A 20,395-nucleotide genomic window follows, 5' to 3' on the forward strand; every position below is an offset into this window, starting at 1 on the left:
AAACAGCTGAATACTAAACAATTAAGAGTTTGAATTCATAGAAACATAGAATCAACCAGGTTGGAAGAGACCTCTAAGATCATCCAGTCCAACCTAGCACCCAGCCCTAGCCAGTCAACTAGACCATGGCACTAAGTGCCTCAGCCAGGCTTTTCTTGAACATCTCCAGGGATGGTGACTCCACCACCTCCCTGGGCAGCCCATTCCAATGTCAATCACTCTCTCTGTGAAGAACTTCCTCCTAACACCCAGCCTAGACCTACCCCAGCACAATTTGAGACTGTGTCCCCTTGTTCTGTTGCTGGTTGCCTGGGAGAAGAGGCCACCGCCCACCTGGCTACAATGTCCCTACAGGTAGTTGTAGACAGCAATGAGGTCACCCCTGAGCCTCCTCTAGGCTGCACACCCCCAGCTCCCTCACCCTCTCCTCATAGGGTTCGTGCTCCAGGCCTTTCCCTAGCCTTGTTGCCTGTTTTAAAACGGTTTGTAACAGAAAATAATGCCATTAAGTACAGAGCTATGAGTGTGAGGGCCATGTCCAGGAACTGATCTAGGCAGGACCTCTGGAAACTGTCAAGACAGCAAGGTTGGCATCTGGTGAGTCAGGCACTTTACCCAGCCACTTCTAGCATCACAGTTTGGGATCCTTAAATACTGATTTGAGCACCTCCATCGTTTATTTTCAGATCTGGCCATTTCCAATACTCGAATACAATGTGTACCACATGAACATTATGCACAGAGAGTAAGAGAAGTGACCCTCAGACAAACCAAAATGCTACCACAACATGGTATCAGAGCCATGGCTAGAAGAAGGTATTGTTCTTTTCTGTGCTTGGGTTAGGAACACTTGTTTTAACAGCTTTTAACACTGTATCCCATTTACTATTTTTGTGCTCTAACTGCCTTTTCCTAAACTTGTGTTGAAATAAATCATTGCTGTCTTCATCCTCAGCCTCTGACACTATCTCCATCTTTTGTATAATCAATTTAATGAGGTCATGTTGCTTTTCCAATAGTGTTGATATATCTTTGAGCCTGAAAAAGAAAAAATATGCATACAGCAGCATTTGTAATTTCATTTCAGATGACATTCTGGTCATTAAAATTACAGATGCAAAAACCTGACAGTCCTTGACTTGATCCCTCTGCTAACAAAGAATATTATGTAGAACAGGTTCAGCTTTTCAAGTTGTGGTATTTTTCTCGTTTCAGGGATCACAGAATCATATAATTTTGATTGGGAAGGACTTCTAAGATAGAGTCCAACTAGTCTCTAAGTCTACCAAGGCTGGTGCTATACCATGTGTCACAGTACCACATCTCTGACTCTTTGAAATACCTCCAGAGATGAGAATTCTCCCTGGGGAGCCTGCACCAGTGTTGGAGAACCCTTCCAGTGAAGAAGTTTCTTCTTATATCCAACCTAAACCTCCCCTGGCACAGCTTGAGGCCGTTTCCTCTCACCCTGTCACTTGTTACTAGGGAGAGGAGACCAACACCCACCTTGCTCCAACCTCCTTTCAGGGAGTTGTAAAGAGCAACGAGGTCTCCCTCAGCCTCATTTTCTCCGGTCTAAACACTCCAGTTCCCTCAGTTGCTCCTCACCAGCCCTGTTTTCCAGACCTTTCACCAGCTTTGCTGCCCTTCTCTTGACCTACTCCAGCACCTCAGTATTTCTCTTAACAAGAAACAGGATTAAACCAAATTCTGTTTTTTGAGACGAGTAATTCACTGTGCACTTAATGTAAGAGCAACTTAATCTCAAAATGAACTTCTAAACACTTCTATCAGAAGTTTTTCCTATTGACTGAAGCAGTCTATCAAGAAAAAAGGGCCAGATTTGCAGTGGCAAGTCAGTATCCACAAACGTTTACTGAACTTCACAACTGCTTTAACAGCATGTAAGTGATACTGGGCACTTACTGGGAAGTAAAGTGCCATTCAGAATGGAACAGATACAAATCAAGAGTTAACACCACTTAGCATCATGCATACAGAACAGAGCAGCTGTTACCTTTTAAGTGACAGTGAAAGAAATAGGAACTACGTCTAGAAACTGTCTTCATAAAGCTACCAGAAAGGCTTTTGGAAAATCTACTTTCCAGAATGCCTAGGCTCACAAAATTACAGCATGAAATGGCAAGATGATTGAGCAAAGTAGCACAGGAGTCATCTGTTGTTTAGGAAACAGATGATTTGTTCAAAGGAGAACCAGGACACCAATCCATTTTTTGGGCAACAGCCTGAAGCACCTTTACCACCCAACCAGTGGCTTGTGTACTTTTCCAAACTGACTGGAATGACATCATTTGGGAATTTAAAATAATGCTTGGAAATCTTCATACACAAAGCTCTAATTCTGAAATGAAAAGGCATTTTGCCCAATACTTCAGTTGAGTGAGCAAAGAAGTTTATCCTCCTCTGCCACGGGGTAAAAATATTTCTCTACCACACAGGTACTTTGCAGGCAAATACACTACAGAATATAAAAGATTATGTTACCAGAGTGAGGGAGCTTACTTAAGAACTGTAGGTACATTGAGTTTTACTTCTTTAGGTACAGTAAGGAGCTTTAGAACACTCTTAAACCCAGGACTATATTTGTAACAATGAATACCTGTACTTCTGCTTCAGAACTTCCAGTTCTAATGTTGTATCAGTGCTCTGTGCATCTGTGGTGGAGTCCTCACACCCAAAGCAGTACTGGAACACGCTCTGAACAAAACATGGAACCAAAATGAAAGCAGATATTAGAGACTGGCAATAGATTAGACAAGTGTGTGAATGGAAGCATTCTCCACAGTGTTAAAGCTGAAAGAGTTTCTGTTGCAAAGGTTTATTTTCATAGAATCATAGAGTTGTTTCAGTTGGAAAAGACCTCCAAGATCATCGAGTCCAACTGTCAACCTAAGGCCACCCTGACCATTAAACCATGTCCCCAAGTGCCATGTCCATAGATTTCCTGAACACCTCCAGGGATGGTGACTCCACCACCTCCCTGGGCAGCCTGTTCCAATGCCTGACCGCTCTTGCAGCAAAGAAATTTTCCTAGCATCCAATCTAAACCTTTGTTGGCACAATTTCAGGCCACTTCATCTCATTCTATCACCTGCTACTAGGGAGAAGAGACTGGCCCCCACTTCATTCCAGCCTCCTTTCAGGGAGTTATAGGGAGCAATGAGTTCTCCCCTCAGCCTCCTCTTCTCCAGCCACTGCTCACAAACTTGTTGTCCAGACCCTTCATCAGCTTTATTGCCCTTCTCTGGACACACTGCATCACCAATCTGTACATTATTTACTTGTTTTGCAAAGTTTGTTTCATCAGAAAATTCTGTCTGCCAACAACAGCTTGAAATTAAAACCAAGCACATAAAAGAAGTAAAAAATATACTAGGAATTCAAGCACCAATTACATCTGAGTAAGTTATGCTGCACTCAGACTGATTTATCATTTTTACTGAAGATAGTCAGGGTTATGATTGAGTCTTATGTATGCAGCATCCCCAGTAATTTTGCAAGTGCAAACCAAGTCACTCATATTTCAGCATGAATTCTTTACTCTAAACTTCACTGTCTTACCATAAATCCGCAGTATCTTGGCCTGTTGGGATATACAGTGATTGATTCCTGGTCCACCCGACTCAAAAACCAAAATGGTAGCTTCTTCTCTAAGTTGGTGTGGAGGTTAACCTAAACACAGTTTTGCAGTTAGAACAGGAAATATTCTCTTAAGACAAAGACACATTCTGATGTGAAAATGACCATCATGCCATTACATTCAAGTCAATGTTGCTAGATGTCAAACTTCAGAGGATATCTATGCTGTAAGCAATGGTATAATGCTTGAATAGTCCATCCCAGACACTAAAACTATCTACTCATAGCAGGATTGAGTATCTTAGCAGAATTCATTAGTCCACAAAGTATGTACTCTTAGAACTAAAATGGCAATCTTAGCACTCCACAAAGTATGTGCTCTTAGAACTAAAATTGCAATCTTAGCAGAATTCATTACTCCACAAAGTATGTGCTCTTAGAACTAAAACTGCAATCTTAGCAGAATTCATTACTCCACAAAGTATGTGCTCTTAGAACTAAAACTGCAATCTTAGCAGAATTCATTACTCCACAAAGTATGTGCTCTTAGAACTAAAACTGCAATCTTAGCAGAATTCATTACTCCACAAAGTATGTGCTCTTAGAACTAAAACTGCAATCTTAGCAGAATTCATTACTCCACAAAGTATGTGCTCTTAGAACTAAAACTGCAATCTTAGCAGAATTCATTACTCCACAAAGTATGTGTTCTTAGAACTAAAATGGCAATCTTAGCACTCCACAAAGTATGTACTCTTAGAACTAAAACTGCAATCTTAGTAGAATTCATTACTCCACAAAGTTTGTGCTCTTAGAACTAAAATGGCAAGCTTAGCAGAATTCATTACTCCACAAAGTATGTGCCCTTAGAACTGAAATGGCTCCAAAATGGAATTAGCTCTTGTCTACTGGATTGAATAGCTCCTTAGTATAGTGTGGCTGCAGTATAGAACAACATGGTCAAAAGAGAGGACAGCTATGACAGCCATGGGATTTAGAACCAAATAATAACAGGAGAGTGATCTTTCTGTCTTCAATTGTGTGGTATCCTTTTGCTAGATTATGACAGAGTCAGTATAGATTAAGATGTGGGTGGATGTGGGAAATGTTTTCCTTTGGGCAGAAAAAACTATCTTCTATATGAGTGTTTTCTCAGGGATGCCATCTTTCCACTAGTTTAGAATTTGCTACAGAAATACTGAGCATATGCACCTAAAATAGCGGGACATGACACACACAGGAGGTTACATGTTTCATAGAGATTTCTCAGTACAGTCTGAAGCTGCAAGACATCTTCACTGAGTGTTCCACTGGCAAAGAACACCCAAACAGGTGAAAAGTAGTAACTGCTCCGAGAACTTTTATCTCTGCTCTAGTCGATTTTACCTCTAGCAAAATAAAGATCTCTTGGGAGGAAATGTTACTTTTAAAAAGAATTCTTCAAGTAAGCTTTACTAAGCAAGTACAGCACACAATTTAAAGTTACATGACGAGCAGAAATTGCTTCTGAGCTGTTCTTGCTCTTGGGTATTGTTTGTGCACACCTCTTTATGCTCAGCTACTAGGTTGGCTCTGAAACTTACTAGAAAAAGCAGAGTCAGCAGGAAACATAGAATCATAGAATCAACCAAGTTGATCATCCAGTCCAACCTAGCACCCAGCCCTGGCCAGTCAACTAGACCATGGCACTAAGTGCCTCATCCAGGCTTTTCTTGAACACCTCCAGGGATGGTGACTGTACCACCTCCCTGGGCAGCCCAATCCAATGCCAATCACTCTCTCTGCCAACAACTTCCTCCTAACATCCAGCCTAGACCTGTCCTGGCACAACTTGAGACTGTGTGGCCTGACCAGTGCTGAGTACAGGGACAGAATAACCTCCCTTGTCCTGTTGGCCACACTTCCTGATCCAGGCCAGGATGCCATTGGCTCTTCTGGCCACCTGGGCACACTGCTGGCTCATGTTCAGTTACTATCTACCAGTACTTCCAGGTCCCTTTCTTTCTGGCTGCTCTCCAGCCACTCTGTCCCCAGCCTGTAGCGCTGCCTGGGCAAAATCCCTCCCCCAACAGTTTTATGAGGGGTTAGTTCCTCTCACAATACAGACTTCGAGCAGAATGCCAAGGAAACACACAGACAGGCAGTTCCTAAGAACATATTAGTAAGAAGTAATCATCTTTCTTTGACAGATCTATACTGTGTGTATTTCCACCTGTGAAAGTCAGGCTTCATATACTTTTTACCACACAAAAAAAGTAGAAAAACTGTGTGCCAAACTTGTCCTGTCCATCAGGGAGTGGGAAGAAGTGTGAGAGCAGCTGCATGGTGCTTAGTCACTGTCGCAGCTAAACCACAGCAACTGGCAAAAGCTACTTTGAAAATATCTCAGGTGGTTATAGTTTTCAAAACCATTTTGGGTTCCTAAACTCTTCTGATTTCAGCAGAAATTCTGTTAGGTATCTTTATACATTTTAAGGTAGCCAAAAACATTTAGAAATGTGATGCTGAGTTCCTTAGTTACACCTGGTATTGTATTTGGTATGCCCTCAGCACGCAGACCAGCAGGAGCCCTCAGTGAATTTGGTGTTCTTTTGATTTCTGTGTACCTTAACCTTCTGCACCAGTTCTCTCCTTAACAGGTAACTCTTCAGTTTCAAACATTCTCACTCATTTTGAGAATCTCATTCTCACTCATTTTGAGATTCCCTTGTTAGAATAATCACTGAACTGACTATTCAAAAGTTCCCCAAAATGCATTTGTTTAATACATTTCCACTCACACAATTGAGGAAGGGATTCAGAATAGGATGCCCATGCTCCCCAATTTGCTTTACAAGGCAAGATGCTAAGATGTTAGTCAGGGATACTGATGAAGCAGCTAATTACCTAAACAGTGTTCCAACAATGCTATCCACTTCTCTGGTCTGCCACTTACCTGCATGGCAATTCTTTTGAGTGCAGCATATTTCTGTACTTCAGCTATGTCCCCAACAGCCAAACCAATCTAAAAACACCCAAGAAAGATTTCATTATCCAACTTTTTCAGTCTGTGATTTCAGTTGTATTTCTTATTCACATTTAAATCCAGAATGACTCTAAAATTAGACCTGTTTTGTTTCACTGGAATTTGGAATTTCTGTGCATATTAAGTAAATCCACATCAAAAAATGCAGGAAGCTTCCTTAATGTCAACTATCTGTCTACCAGTAAGGCACTAAAGAGCTGCTTCAAGGATCTGTTGAGAGTAACATCCCTGCTATTTGATTCTTCATCACTGCTATGGTAAAAAACTTGTTGACCTCTTGATTTTATGGGAACACATCAGCAACTTAAGCCCCCCAATTTTCGATTTTCATTGCTCAGCTCATGTAACATTGCCTTTTAAAAAAAGTGTTCAATGGAAGATGGCTAAAGATACATTACATATTTTCCCCTTTCTCATCATTACCAGGTTTTCTGATCCTTTTTGTTCAGGTCAGACTCATTAGTTAGTTTTACCACTACTCCTGACTGCAGTTTTGTGTGCAATAAAGATAGAATCATAGAATCAGATAATAGCTTTGGTTGAAAAAGACCCCTAAGATCACCAAGTCCAACCCTTCACCAGCTCTAAGTCTGGTGCTAAACTATGTCACTCAGCACCACCTATCTGCCTCTTTTCAACACCTCCAGGCTGAAATTTCAGCCACCTCCCTGGGAAGCCTGTTCCAGTGTCTGAGAACCCTTTTGGTGAAGGTGGTTCTTCTAATATCGAACCTAAACCTCCCCTGGTGGAAGAAAGAAGACAGGCCATTTCCTCGTGTCTTCTCACTTACTACTATGGAGAAGGAGAAGAGACCAACCCCCCCATCAGCCTCCTCTTCTCCACACTAAACAATCCCAGTTCTCTCAGCTGCTCCTCACCAGACCTGTTCAGACCCTCTATGAGCTCTGCTGCCCTTCTCTGGACCTGCTTCTTCTTGGAGTAAAGGGCCCAGAAGTGAACCCCGGACTCAAGCTGTGGCCTCACCAGTGCTAAGCACAGGGGGACAATCGCTGTTGCTGATGCACACTAGGATGCTCTTGGCCTTCTTGGGCACTTGAGCACACTGCTGGCTCATCCTCACATCTGGGGTTTGGCCTTTTTTTTAGAAGACAATATTGTTATGACTAGGTTATGACACAGCAAGGGGTAGAACAACAAAGTCTATATCTATTCTAGGAGGCATACATTTATCAAAGTACTTCTTAAAGTCATTGTTTCTCAATTTTCTTTAAGACCTCACAATAGTAGCTGCAATTCAAATTCCATCAGAGTTAGCAGCTAAAGAGAAGAAAACCCTGCCAGAGTCACCTGTGGGAAAATACTCAGAACAATAAACTGGAGGGAAAAGGAGTCTCTTGAAAGGATCAATTTGTTAAACAATGAATGAATGAATATCAGGAATTGGCACTAAAGAAATTCCAGATGGGAAAACTGTGCATAAACCTGTGCTTAACCAGTTTTGTATATCAAAAAGTAGTTTACTCACCAGCAAGTTCATAAGAAGGATGGGGATAAGCAAGGTAAATATAATGAGAACTGTGTAACTCAGGAATGGATATGGCAATTCACTGCTGAGCAATGGGTCAAGGAATGCATCGTGGTAATTAATGTCTCCCAGCATCATTGCAAATGTCTTCATTACAGAAAGCAGAGGAGTGCTGTATGTTTGCTGAGAAAAAGAAATAACAAAGCCAAGGGGAAAAAAAAGAAAGAAAAAAAAGAGATTTGTAAATAACCTCTTGAGATTCTTTAGCTGAAAAGAGTTATTTATAACGACAATAAAATTAAGTATGCTGCTTAACTGACCTGTGAACCCAACAGGACAAAGAAACTAAGTCCAAAGGCCAGTATCAGGAAAAAAAATACGACAGCAATCCGAATCAAAGTCCTTAAAATTTCCCAGAACATCACGACATAGATGCCATAGTTTTCAAATCTAGGCAGGAAGAGAACAACATATGCAAAATTAAACACTGCAGGTAGAGTCCCTTGCAGTTACTAATGCAAGGCAATGGGGGTGTTTAGCCTGCAGAAGAGGAGGCTCAGGGGTGACCTCATTGCTGTCTACAACTACCTGAAGGGACATTGTAGCCAGGTGGGGGTTGGTCTCTTCTGCCAGGCAACCAGCAACAGAACAAGGGGACACAGTCTCAAGTTGTGCCAGGGTAGGTATAGGCTGGATATTAGGAGGAAGTTCTTCACAGAGAGAGTGACTGGCATTGGAATGGGCTGCCCAGGGAGGTGGTGGAGGCACCGTCTCTGGGGGTCTTCAAACAAAGCCTGGATGAGGCACTTAGTGCCATGGTCTGGTTGACTGGCTAGGGCTGGGTGCTAGGTTGGACTGGATGATCTTGGAGGTCTCTTCCACCCTGGTTGATTGTATGATTCTATGAGTAATCTTGATTTTTTTCACGTGTTGTAAGAGACATTTTGCCTCTCTGAGACATTGTGGGATGGTACAAACTTGTCATTGCACATCCAGGAGAATGCAGGTGGTCATATTTACAGCAAGCTTGAACTACATCAGCTTTTGTTTTAATGCAGTACTTCTTCAAGACACTAGTTTCCAGGGACAGCTCCTGCTCTCTCCACAGCCACAGACAGAGCTACTTTGTACAACTCTTATAACAATAACATTAGGAAATTATCCTTTTTTTTTTTTTTGCTGCTTTTCAACACAAATTAGCAATTAGAACAAAGCACAACTGGCACCACAATCCATCTAGCAGTTTGCTTTTAAAAGTTTGCTTTATATGATGCTACAAAATATGGAAAAGAAGAACACAAAAAGAAACACTTTGCTCAGAAGAGAAGCAGCACAACTTTAAGACACCTGCTGTTTCCAGCAATGGTCTCTTGTTCTCTGGCAAGCCCTCCAGTTCTTGGCTTACACAAAAACTGGGTCCCAGAATATGAGTTGCCATAAAGCAGATTAAGTGACTTTTTCATCCAAACCTGAACGTGGCAATTTGTTGCCCCTATCAGATTCAGCAACCAGATGTACTGTTTTGTGCTACACCAGCAGCAACTGAGAAAATCCCTCCATTGGACCTCCCACACAAAATATTATGTGCAAGATTGAAAAGATTAAGCTGGGACTAAAGCAAACCTGATCCTCTCCTATTTGTTAGGCATTTATTATGCAAAACTCCACTTGAAGATGAAGGAGATACAGGTTGCTTGAGAGAAGATGGCTCAAATGAGTTAAAAAATTATATGTAGAGTTCTAATGCTACACAAATGCAAACTCTCCAGGCCTGGGAAGAAGCATTTCATCTAGCAGAAGAAGGAAGGTTGGGCAATCATGAGTTTCCTTTTTACTGTTTAGGTTCACCCTCCCCTTCTTCAGTCACAGCATACAGCAGAGGAGAGAGGACACAGGTGTTCCCTCACTCACCTAAAGGTCAGAGATATGTAAGGCAAGGTTTGCCAGCAGAGGAAGTACCATAAAGATACTCTCTCTTTATGACATTAACTCTGTTTATAAGCCTTGTTCTTAACATCCCAGCTATAGTAAATGATCCTGAAATTAATCTGCAACTGCTGTGTTTTGTCTGTCTGCCAGACCTCATGGAGGTAATTAGTGTATGCATACAGCAAGAATGAGAAGAGCACATAGGCAGCATCATTGCATGCTGTCATCCTTTTCTGAACAGCTCCTTACCACCACATTTTTACTTTCAGACACACCTCATCTTTGTGCAAGGCAGTCTTGTTTAGGCACAAACACATTCATTAGTCCTAAACACTCTATCCACACTACTTTTCCCTCCACCCAGCTCTCCTGTGGTCCATGATTCTTTGATACAATAACAGCATCTAGATCATTAGTGGCAATAAACAGACCTAATGTCAACTAGAAGAAATTATTTCATCCATTCTTTACAGGACACTATGGTGTCAAAAAGCGAAATGTGCCATTTAATCTATTAAATGATAAAATAATTTACCTTTTCCCAGGTATTACTTATAAAAAAAGACTTCTTTTTGCCTCTTGTAATGAATATCTTAATTTTTTTAAAGTGAAAATCTCCACACTATAATGAAACACACTTTAACACAGACATAGGCAGTGGCTTTGCTTTGTTAGTGTTAAAATACATTTTGTCCTTTCTTTAGTTGCTATAACACATCCTGTGATTCTCTACATGAAAACCACTGAAAACTCTTTTACAGCCCATTGGGTTAAAAAATTCCTAAGGTCTTAATCTGGAAACTTGTATAGCTTGAAAAAAAACCCACAACAAAATCCCTAAAACCCAGATCAGTCTGGGTGAGGACATGTAAAAACACAGAATCAGTCAGGGTTGGAAGGGGTCACAAGGATCATCTAGTTCCAACCCCACTGCCATGCCCAGGGACACCCTACCATAGATCAGACTGGCCACAGCCTCATCCAGCCTGGCCTTAAACACCTCTAGGAATGGGGCCTCAACCCATACCAGGCTCTCACCACTCTCATGGGGAAGAACTTCCTCCTCACATCCACTCTGAGTATCTGAACATACTGCAAGTATTTTATTGTAAAGCATGTAAATAACTGTTACCGTTGGAGGTAAAGCAAGAAGTTCATCCAAGACAAGTAGACAGCAATTGCTCCACATTCCCACTGTAAATGAGCTGGTGTATTAATAAACAAAGAAGACACAAAAATTATGCTGGTAGTATAAATTGTCCAGTCCAGTAGATTGGAGTAATCCAACAAATATTTCAGTTTCTAGGATTTAAGAGAGACAGAGACATATTTACAAGCCATGCATCATTCAAGGGCTGAATTCAATACATTATTTAAATCCTTTTCTTGCTTTTAATCTTAGTATTAGTATTTCCCTTTTACTTAGGGAAAACCACAGTATCACAGTATCACAGTATCATCAGGGTTGGAAGAGACCTCACAGATCATCAAGTCCAACCTTTTACCACAGAGCTCAAGGCTAGACCATGGCACCAAATGCCACGTCCAATCTTGCCTTGAACAGCTCCAGGGATGGCGACTCCACCACCTCCCCAGGCAGCCCATTCCAGTAGCCCAGGTGTGTTTCAGTATCACATAAAGAAGCTCTTCAAACACAAGCATTTTATCTGCTCAGTGTTATTTCTCTGTGTATTTACCTGCTGAAACAGCTGAAATATCTCTTTGCAGATTCCCAGTAAACTCATAATTAAAACTAAACACATGCATACCCTTGTGAAGTATGAGTTCTGAAAGAAGAATCAGAGGAGAAAACAAATTAGAAGTGATTAAGTGAACATTTCAGGTCTAGCCACTCCATATACATTGGATTGCTGCATTAAGAAATCCCCATAGCTTGTTTCACAAACTGAATTCTGGCTTACTGCTCTTTGTTGTGAAATCCACACCACACATACCGTCTGTAAGTAATTCACGTGCGAATTGCCATGATAAATTGTTGCTGTGCAGCTTCCTTGTTGCTACTGTTCGAGTTTGGGAACTGGAATTACAACATCTATGCCAGTTTTTCAGTCTGCTTTACCACTGGATGAACATAAAGACTAATTTTGTGGCCTTGTAACTTTGCTATGAAGTTGCTGCATCTGGAACGGTAACAGAAGTCTTTGGCCAAATTGGAAGTTCCTGGCACCCTTGGTATGGCTGCTCCTTTTTGGTACTTCCCTGTAGAATCACAGAACCATTTCTATTGGAAAAGACCTTTAAAATCATCAAGTCCAACTCTTTTGTCTAAGAAGGTTGGTGCTAAACCATGTCCCTCAGCACCACATCTCTGCCTCTTTGGAACACCTCCATGGATGGAAATTCAACCACTTCCCTGGGGAGTCTGTTCCAGTGCTTGAGAAACTTGTCAGTGAAGAAATTTCTTCTCATGTCCAACCTTAACCTCCCTTGGTGGAAGAGAAAAGACAAGCCATTTCCTCTCATCCTATCACTTCTTCATTTCACCACCTCCCTGAGCAGCCTATTCCAATGTCTGACCACTCTTGCAGGAAAGAAATCTTTCCTAATATCCAACCTAAACCTTCCTTGTGGTGATTTGAGACCAATTTCTCTCATCTTGTCTGTTACTAGGGAGAAGAAACCAATGCCTATGTTGTTCCAACCACCTTTTGGGTAGTTGCAGAATGAGAAGGCCTCTCCTCAGCCTCTTTTTCTCCAGGCTGAATAACCTCAGTTCCCTTAGCTGCTCCTCAACAGACCTGTTCTCCAAAGCCTTCACAAGCTTCATTACCCTTCGCTGAACTCTCTTCAGCATCTTGATGTCTTTCTTGTACTGAGGTCCCCAAAACTGAACCCAAGATTCAACATGTGTGGCCTCACCAGTGCTGAGTACAGGGGGAGAATCAATTTTCTGATCCTGCTGCTCACACTGTTCCTGACAGAGGCCAGGATGCTGTTGGTCTTCTTGACCACCTGGGCACGCACTGGCCCACCTTCAGCCAGCTGTTTTACAATAGGCAAAGACAGCTTTGCTGTGAAAAGCCTGCTGCTGTTAAAGGCAATAATAGTGAATTTTATCTTTACTAAGTAACTTGTAGAGCTAACTCCCCACCTGAGAGGTACATTAAATTTTAGGCAGACCACAAATTCATGGCACTTATTTTTCAGCGGGTGCTGCAATACATTTTATCATCTGTGATGCCCCTCTTTAGCCTGGGCTAAGAGTATAGCACTATGTGCTCTCTACTGAGCTGGCATTTGCTGCCTTTTTCCCATTACTGGGCCATTAGGACACCATCTCCTTCAGTGCATGACATCTCATATACTCTGCTGTTGCTCTGCTTTCTCAGGAAGCACCTTCAAGGCTCTGACTACTGAATCTTTAAAGCAAGCTAGTGGAACATGAATTTGTCCAGTTCTGCTAGTTCTTCTGTCTACTGAATCTTTAAGAATCCTGCAGGTACTGGGCTGGGCACATGCCTCTCTTGCTTTTTCTACGAGCACATCTTTCATATTTCTACTCTCATATCCTTTCTGAGTTCCTATTTCAATTATATGTCTTTTCTCTCAAAAAAGAACTTCAAAATATTTTCTTGCCTCTTTTACTTGCCCAAATCCTTGGGTTTAGCAATGGAACTGATCACTTGAAAAGTTTGCCACACAATAATCTTGCCTCCATTAACATTGGGACATTTCAGGGCTAACACCACAGGTTTCTCAGAACTGGCATCATGGAGACAGAGTTGTGGGACTCTCCCCCTGTTCATATGGAGACAGGAGTATAATACTGTGCATGAGTTGTTATCACAGGTTCAGTGAAGTGCAGAACTTGCCTAGTACAATGTTCAGCTTAGGGACAACACAGTTGTCCCAGAAGACGAAATACTACACAGTTTTAACTTCAGGAAGGAGAAGCTTATGAAAAGGCCATCAACCAGTCACACCAATGTCTTTCTTTTGTATGGTCTCACTCTCCTGTGGCAGTGGACCTGCTAAGCCTAACTTGATCAGTTCCCTGCAGTGTCCTAATTATTTCAGCTCCAGATCCTGAAATAAAGGTTGATCTTTGTTTCTTAACAACCTCAAAGTACCTATAGAGGACAAGCTTATCTTGAGACTGTTCATCCTTGCTTCCTTTCTATATGGTCCCAGCTAAAGAATCATTTTCATCCAATGCATATCACAAACCAGACTGATATTCATGAATTACTAGAGCAGCTCCACATCCACCACAGTTGTGACTGAGAGACAAACACTCAAGTCAATATGATGCAATATATAATTTGCTACCTAATTAAGAGAGGTAAAAATTATCTGCAGAAGTTGCTGCTGAATGTTTAAAAATACACACTTTAATCTTCTTCTGTAGAGCTATTAAATTGGAAATAGCTCTAGGAATTATTTAAACAATCCTACCTTTTTTACTATAAAAATCCTACTCATATTGTAACTGGCAAGAAAACTCAGTACCTCATACTCTAATGGTCTTGCTTCATAGAACTCTGTTCCATTCAAAGGTCTTCCTGGCTGTATGTGAGTGACCAGAAGAGTCAATGGGATGAGACCGAGAGAATATATGCCTAAATTCATTAGATGTGCTCGAAACCCATAGGCCATCCTTGAAAGTGAGAATGTTAAAGTTACAACACTTCACAAACTTAGCAAGGTATGCATTCAAATGTAACAGCCAAGAAATGTTTCCAAGAGAAGGAAATAAGCATTTCTCAAAACAGTCTTCTATGATGAACGTGTTTATCAAGTTCATAATGTGGACAAAACTGTAGTGGCCATTCTGAAATACTTTAACTCAGCAATCCTATTATATACTTTTGCAATAAAGAAGAAGCAAAGAGAGTGGCTGACTTTACTGTGAGCATCAAAGAATTAGTACTGATTGTCAAGATAGATTTTAGATCAGAATCACCACCTAGACATGCCTATAGGAGGCTATATGAAGTTTTCTTCATTCAATATATACATGCACATCTTAGTAAACTCTTCCAAGGCACAACAACCTTCCTCCTGATAGGAAATATTACATTTAATATATATGCAAATGCACCTACCACTTCATAAGCAGATATTCTTTACACACAGGATGACTGAGTAGCTCCATGCGGTTGTGGCGTACCATGGCCTACAAAACAAAAAGGCAGGATGGTCAAACTTCTCTCATTTAGCTAAGTGCTTACAAAACTGGCTAGGCTACCTACTTTGCCTCAATATTAGCCTGATGAAAAGAAAAAGGCCTGTATGATATGACTAAGTTCTTTTCTTTCCTCACTCTGGCCCAAAGCTATTAGTATTTTGCCCTAAGCTATTTGTATTTTGCCCTCTCTGCCTAGTGATTTATTCAGCTTCTCTTTTGCTGTTCCTTAGTCTATTTCAAGCTTTAAGAAGCTGCCAACTATAGCTGTGAGATCACCAAGCTTTTCTAGTTTCATTTAACATGAAAAATATTTATTACTAGAAAGTAAACCAACTTGCCAACAGGAAATCCAAAAAGTAATCAAACAAAGCCAGTAAGTTTGCTCTGTAAACCTCTGATAAAGAATGAGAGAACAGACTTGCAGTGTGAAAGAACAGCAATACTGGGTTTAGGCACAGGAAGTATTTTGCAATTAGCAGATGAAATGACTTTTTTATTCAGGTTTTTCAATGCTTTCCACTACAGTGCATGATCACTGCAATGACTGGAATATGGTTTTCTTTGATGCACATAGAGGATGTTCTCTCAAAACATTCACAGTTGCTTAAATGAACTAAGAATTTCTGTCTAAACTTAATGAATATAATTTTTAAGGCAGGAAGAACTTCACTCCATTCTTCAGCCCAAAATACTTTAAATACACAGAGCTATGGGCTCTGGAGAAGGAATATTATAATGAAGAATTCAAGCCTCTCAATTTTATCTAAAGTCAGACAGCACAGAATGATGCCAGAATAAAACTGAGAACTTACGTTTAAAGTGGTAAGTGGCTCATAACAAATCTCTTCACCATCCTTTAGTTTCTTGTTAAGTGTCAGGGGACACTGAAGATATCTGAAGTTGTATTCAATCTGAATGACAAACATATATCATGACTTAAATGTGCAGTTGATAACATAAGTGGCCAAGAGAGCCAATAGCATCCTGGCCTGTATCAGGAACAGTGTGGCCAGTAGGACGAGGGAGGTTATTCTTCCCCTGTACTCAGCACTGGTCAGGCCACACCTTGAGTGCTGTGTCCAGTTCTGGGTTCCTCAATTCAAGAGAGATGTTGAGGTGCTGGAACATGTCCAGAGAAGGGCAACAAAGCTGGTGAGGGGCCTGGAACACAAACCCTATGAGGAGAGGCTGAGGGAGCTGGGGGTGTTTGGCCTGGAGAAGAGGAGGCTCAGGGCAGACCTCATTGCTGTCTACAACTACCTGAAGGGAGGCTGTAGCCAGGTGGGGGTTGGTCTCTTCTCCCAGGCAAACAGCAACAGAACAAGGGGACACAGTCTTGAGTTGTGGTGGAGGAAGTATGGGCTGTATGTCAGGAGGAAGCTGTTGCTAGAGAGAGTGACTGGCATTGGAATGGGCTGCCCAGGGAGGTGGTGGAGTCGCTGTCCCTGGAGGTGTTGAATCAAAGCCTGGATGAGGCACTTGGTGCCATGGTCTAGTTGACTGGCTAGGGCTGGGTGCTGTGTTGGACTGGCTGATCTTGGAGGTCTCTTCCAACCTGCTTGACTCTATGATTCTATAATGTTAGCTGTGCTTAATTTTAAAAAAGTTCTCCTTTAGAGAAGAGAAAAAAAATAAAGGCATTTTGTATCAAAGTAATGAAAACCCTGATGTGTGCCAACTGGTAGTTAAACTGCCAGTGAACACTTGCCATCGTGATATGCACATGGCTGTTAGATGATCAGTTGTAAATTGAAGAGTGCATTATTTGCTTTTAAAACACAAGTTTAAAAAGGCCATGCTCATAGCTATAACTTGGTTAATCCTACCTCTGAAGAAAAGCCTCTCTTTAAAAGTTATATGGCTTTGATAACAGCATATAAAAACGTACAGCAGCAGGAAAAGTGCAGGTTTCCATTCATGATGTAGACAGAAACCAGTGCAATAATGACTGAAGTGGTTCTCATTATGGTTTCACAGATAACTGTGGAACATTCATGCCTCCTCAGCACTATGAAAGCAATCTACTGATTAAAATTTTGGGCAAGAATTTATGGAAAGTGATCACACTGGACTGAATTATTGATGACAATTGTACTATTTATGCTTTGGCTTTTGATATGCACAAATAGATGTTATGTTTTCTGTCACTGTTACTTAGAAATACTCAGACCCTCTAATACCCAGTGTGACTGCAGGAATTAATACAGCAGAGATAAAACCCACAGACTACTCAGGTTTAGTCCCAGAATGAAAGAAGTTTGGGTTGCAAGGGACCTCCAAAAGTCATCTAGTCCAGCCCCTACTGTTGTAAGCAAGGGCATCCTCAACCAGATCCAGTTGCCCAGAGCCTCACCTTGAATATTTCCAGGGATAGGGCCTCAACCAGCTCCCTGGGCAACCCGTTCCAGTGTTCCATTATGGTCATGGTGCAGAACTTGTTCCTAACATCCAATCTAAGTCTACTGTTCTCTAGTTTGAAGCCATTGCCCCTTGTCCTATCACCAAAGGTCTCAAAAAACAGTCTCTCTCTATCCTTCTTGCAGACCCCCTTCAGGTACTGGAAAGTTGTTATTAGATCTCTCTTAAGCCTTCTCTTCTCCAGATTGAACAATCCCAGCTCCCTCAGCCTGTCTTCAGAGCAGAGGTGCTCCAATGACCTGATCATTTTTGTGGCCCTCCTCTGAACCCATTGCATGAGGCCGTTGTCCTTCCTGTATTTAGGGCTCCAGATCAGGATGCCGTACTCCAGGTGCAGTCTCGCCAGAGCAGAGTGGCAGAATCACCTCACTTGACCTGCTGGCCATGCTAGTTTTGATGCAGCCCAGGCTGCCATTGGCCTTTGGGGCTGCAAGCTCACATTGTCTGCTCATGTTCAGTTTCTCATCCACCAGCACCCCCAAGGCCTTTTCTACCAAGTTGTTTTCTACCTCCTCATCCCCCAGGTGGTATTGATAGTGAAGACTGTTCCAACCCAGGGGCAGGACCCTGGACTTGCTCTTGTTGAACCTCATGAGGTACTTGTGATACTTGCATAAAATGCAATAAAATGCATGAGCACAAAGATTATGGAAACTGAACTTCAAAGCTGTTTGCAACCCAAATGATAAACTGGCACCTGTCCTTTCTGTGAAAATCTGGCATACTTCTGCTGGTGTATTCTAGCCATGTGAACTTGACACACACATTAAAGAATAAACACTGTGTACTTCCCAAACTTTCAGTAAAAAATGTGTTCATTTCAGTTTCACAGAGGCAGTAAAGAGAATTAAATCAGTGGCTTTGTTGATAAGAGACTAATAGCTGAAGATCTCTAGTATCTGATCAATTGATTTGTAATACTGAGGATTTTTGGACAAACGTATTTTGAAACTGCAGATTCAAACACAGTCTTTGCTGGAGTCACTGTCCCTGGAGGTGTTCAAGAAAAGACTGGAAGAGGCATTTAGTGCCATGGTCTGGATGACTGGATAGGGCTGGGTGCTGGGTTGGCCTGGATGATCTTGGAGGTCTCTTCCAACCTGGTTGATTTGATTCTATGATTCTATGATTTCAACTTCATAAATGAAGTTAAAATATTGTCTCATTTCAATTTACTATAATTGCACCTACATAAAATATTTAAGAGACATTAGAATTCAGTCCAGTGTCACAGAGTTAGAATCACAGTACTTCTTAGATTGGAAAAGACCTTCAAGGGCATCGAGTCCAATCATTAGTATCACACTGACAAGTCCCTGACTAAACCAAATCCCTCAGCACAACATCTAATCACTATGAATCAGCAGCTAAAAGCAAAGCTGATCATTTTTTCATTTAGTTATTACCCAAATAGCACACTACATCTAACATAACATACACTGTGACACATTCCATCCTAAGACTGTAAAAATGTACTGTCCTCAGATTTTTTTTCATTCACTTACATAGAAATCTCGACTGGTCTTTTCCTCTGAAGATTCAATTATGCAGTTGTCCAAAACCAGCTTTGCAGATGTAAACAAAGAGAAGTGAATTAAGGTCATAAGGATATAGAAATTCTCTGTTTGTACCTGAAGAAAATGAGCTTTCAAATGCAGCAGCCAACAGAAGTGATGGTTGAATAAGACTTCTATGGAGTGTGTTTTGGAGACACAAACCTTTAGAGGCTACATGCAGGAATTAAGTAATAGAACTATGCTGTTTGCAAGGCTGTTTGTATAAAACCTTTCTTTTATACAAGGCTGTTTGTATAAGTGTTTAGGCAAATACACACAGCAAGTCACTAGCTTAATAGTCACTACCTTAATTGTTTAGCCTGGAAAGGAGGAGGCTCAGGGGAGACCTTATTGCTGTCTACAACTACCTGAGGGGTGGTTGTGGCCAGGAGGAGGTTGCTCTCTTCTCTCAGGTGGCCAGCACCAGAACAAGAGGACACAGCCTCAAGCTACATCAGGGGAAATTTAGGCTTGAGGTGAGGAGAAAGTTCTTCACTGAGAGAGTCATTGGACACTGGAATGGGCTGCCCGGGGAGGTGGTGGAGTCGCCGTCCCTGGAGCTGTTCAAGGCAGGATTGGACGTGGCACTTGGTGCCATGGTCTGGCCTTGAGCTCTGTGGTAAAGGGCTGGGCTTGATGATCTATGAGGTCTCTTCCAACCTTGGTGATATTGTGATACTGTAATAAAAATCATTTCTGTAGCATCATATAATAGATCAGAAGACAAAAATATCACAAATGAGTTTTGACCCTATTTTGACTTCTAAACTGCTTTTTATACTGCTTTTGTACTTGTAACTCCACTGACTTCATGTATCCAAGAGCTTTTCATAATACTCATGAAATTAAGCAAGCTAAACTGAAGCTACCACTAAAACACAAATAATTTGAGAATTTACATTGTTTCTGGTTTAATATCAGCAAGGACAACAGTAGAAAATCAACAGCAACTGATGCAGTGTAACTAAGGGGGTTTTGTGCAATCACATCTTCAATATATGCAGAAAACTTACTTTAAATGAATCAGGAAGGTACTCAACCATTTCCAGCAAAGGACATTTATTGGCACTAGAAGAGTGAGAGAATGCCACAACAGCTTCTTCCCATCTGCAAGAATGAGTTAAGAGGATGGATAATTAATGAGTTGCTTCTCTTGAATTAATTGCTCTTAATATATTTTAGATTCCTTTAAGATACTACCCTGCAAATCACAGTCTGTAACAAGTTTACAG

The 20,395-nt window shown here is 41.4% G+C and overlaps 1 protein-coding gene across 1 annotated transcript in view; it reads right to left on the reverse strand.

Moving 5' to 3' along the window:
- Positions 1–441: 441 nt before the first annotated feature.
- Positions 442–20,395, reverse strand: part of TRPA1 (transient receptor potential cation channel subfamily A member 1) — a 39,327-nt gene continuing 19,373 nt past the window's right edge. The window contains exons 15-27 of the mRNA XM_064153984.1: positions 20,177–20,270; positions 19,113–19,172; positions 16,002–16,100; positions 15,107–15,177; positions 14,511–14,658; positions 11,738–11,827; positions 11,173–11,342; positions 8,432–8,561; positions 8,112–8,294; positions 6,536–6,604; positions 3,583–3,693; positions 2,621–2,718; positions 442–1,038 (exon numbers count right to left, since the gene is read on the reverse strand). Coding sequence (XP_064010054.1) covers positions 807–1,038; positions 2,621–2,718; positions 3,583–3,693; positions 6,536–6,604; positions 8,112–8,294; positions 8,432–8,561; positions 11,173–11,342; positions 11,738–11,827; positions 14,511–14,658; positions 15,107–15,177; positions 16,002–16,100; positions 19,113–19,172; positions 20,177–20,270 — 1,555 coding nt within the window. The 3' untranslated portion in view covers positions 442–806. The remainder of the gene's footprint in view (positions 1,039–2,620; positions 2,719–3,582; positions 3,694–6,535; positions 6,605–8,111; positions 8,295–8,431; positions 8,562–11,172; positions 11,343–11,737; positions 11,828–14,510; positions 14,659–15,106; positions 15,178–16,001; positions 16,101–19,112; positions 19,173–20,176; positions 20,271–20,395) is intronic.

This window comes from Pogoniulus pusillus, chromosome 14 (genome assembly GCF_015220805.1).
Source record: "Pogoniulus pusillus isolate bPogPus1 chromosome 14, bPogPus1.pri, whole genome shotgun sequence".
NCBI lineage: Eukaryota > Metazoa > Chordata > Aves > Piciformes > Lybiidae > Pogoniulus > Pogoniulus pusillus.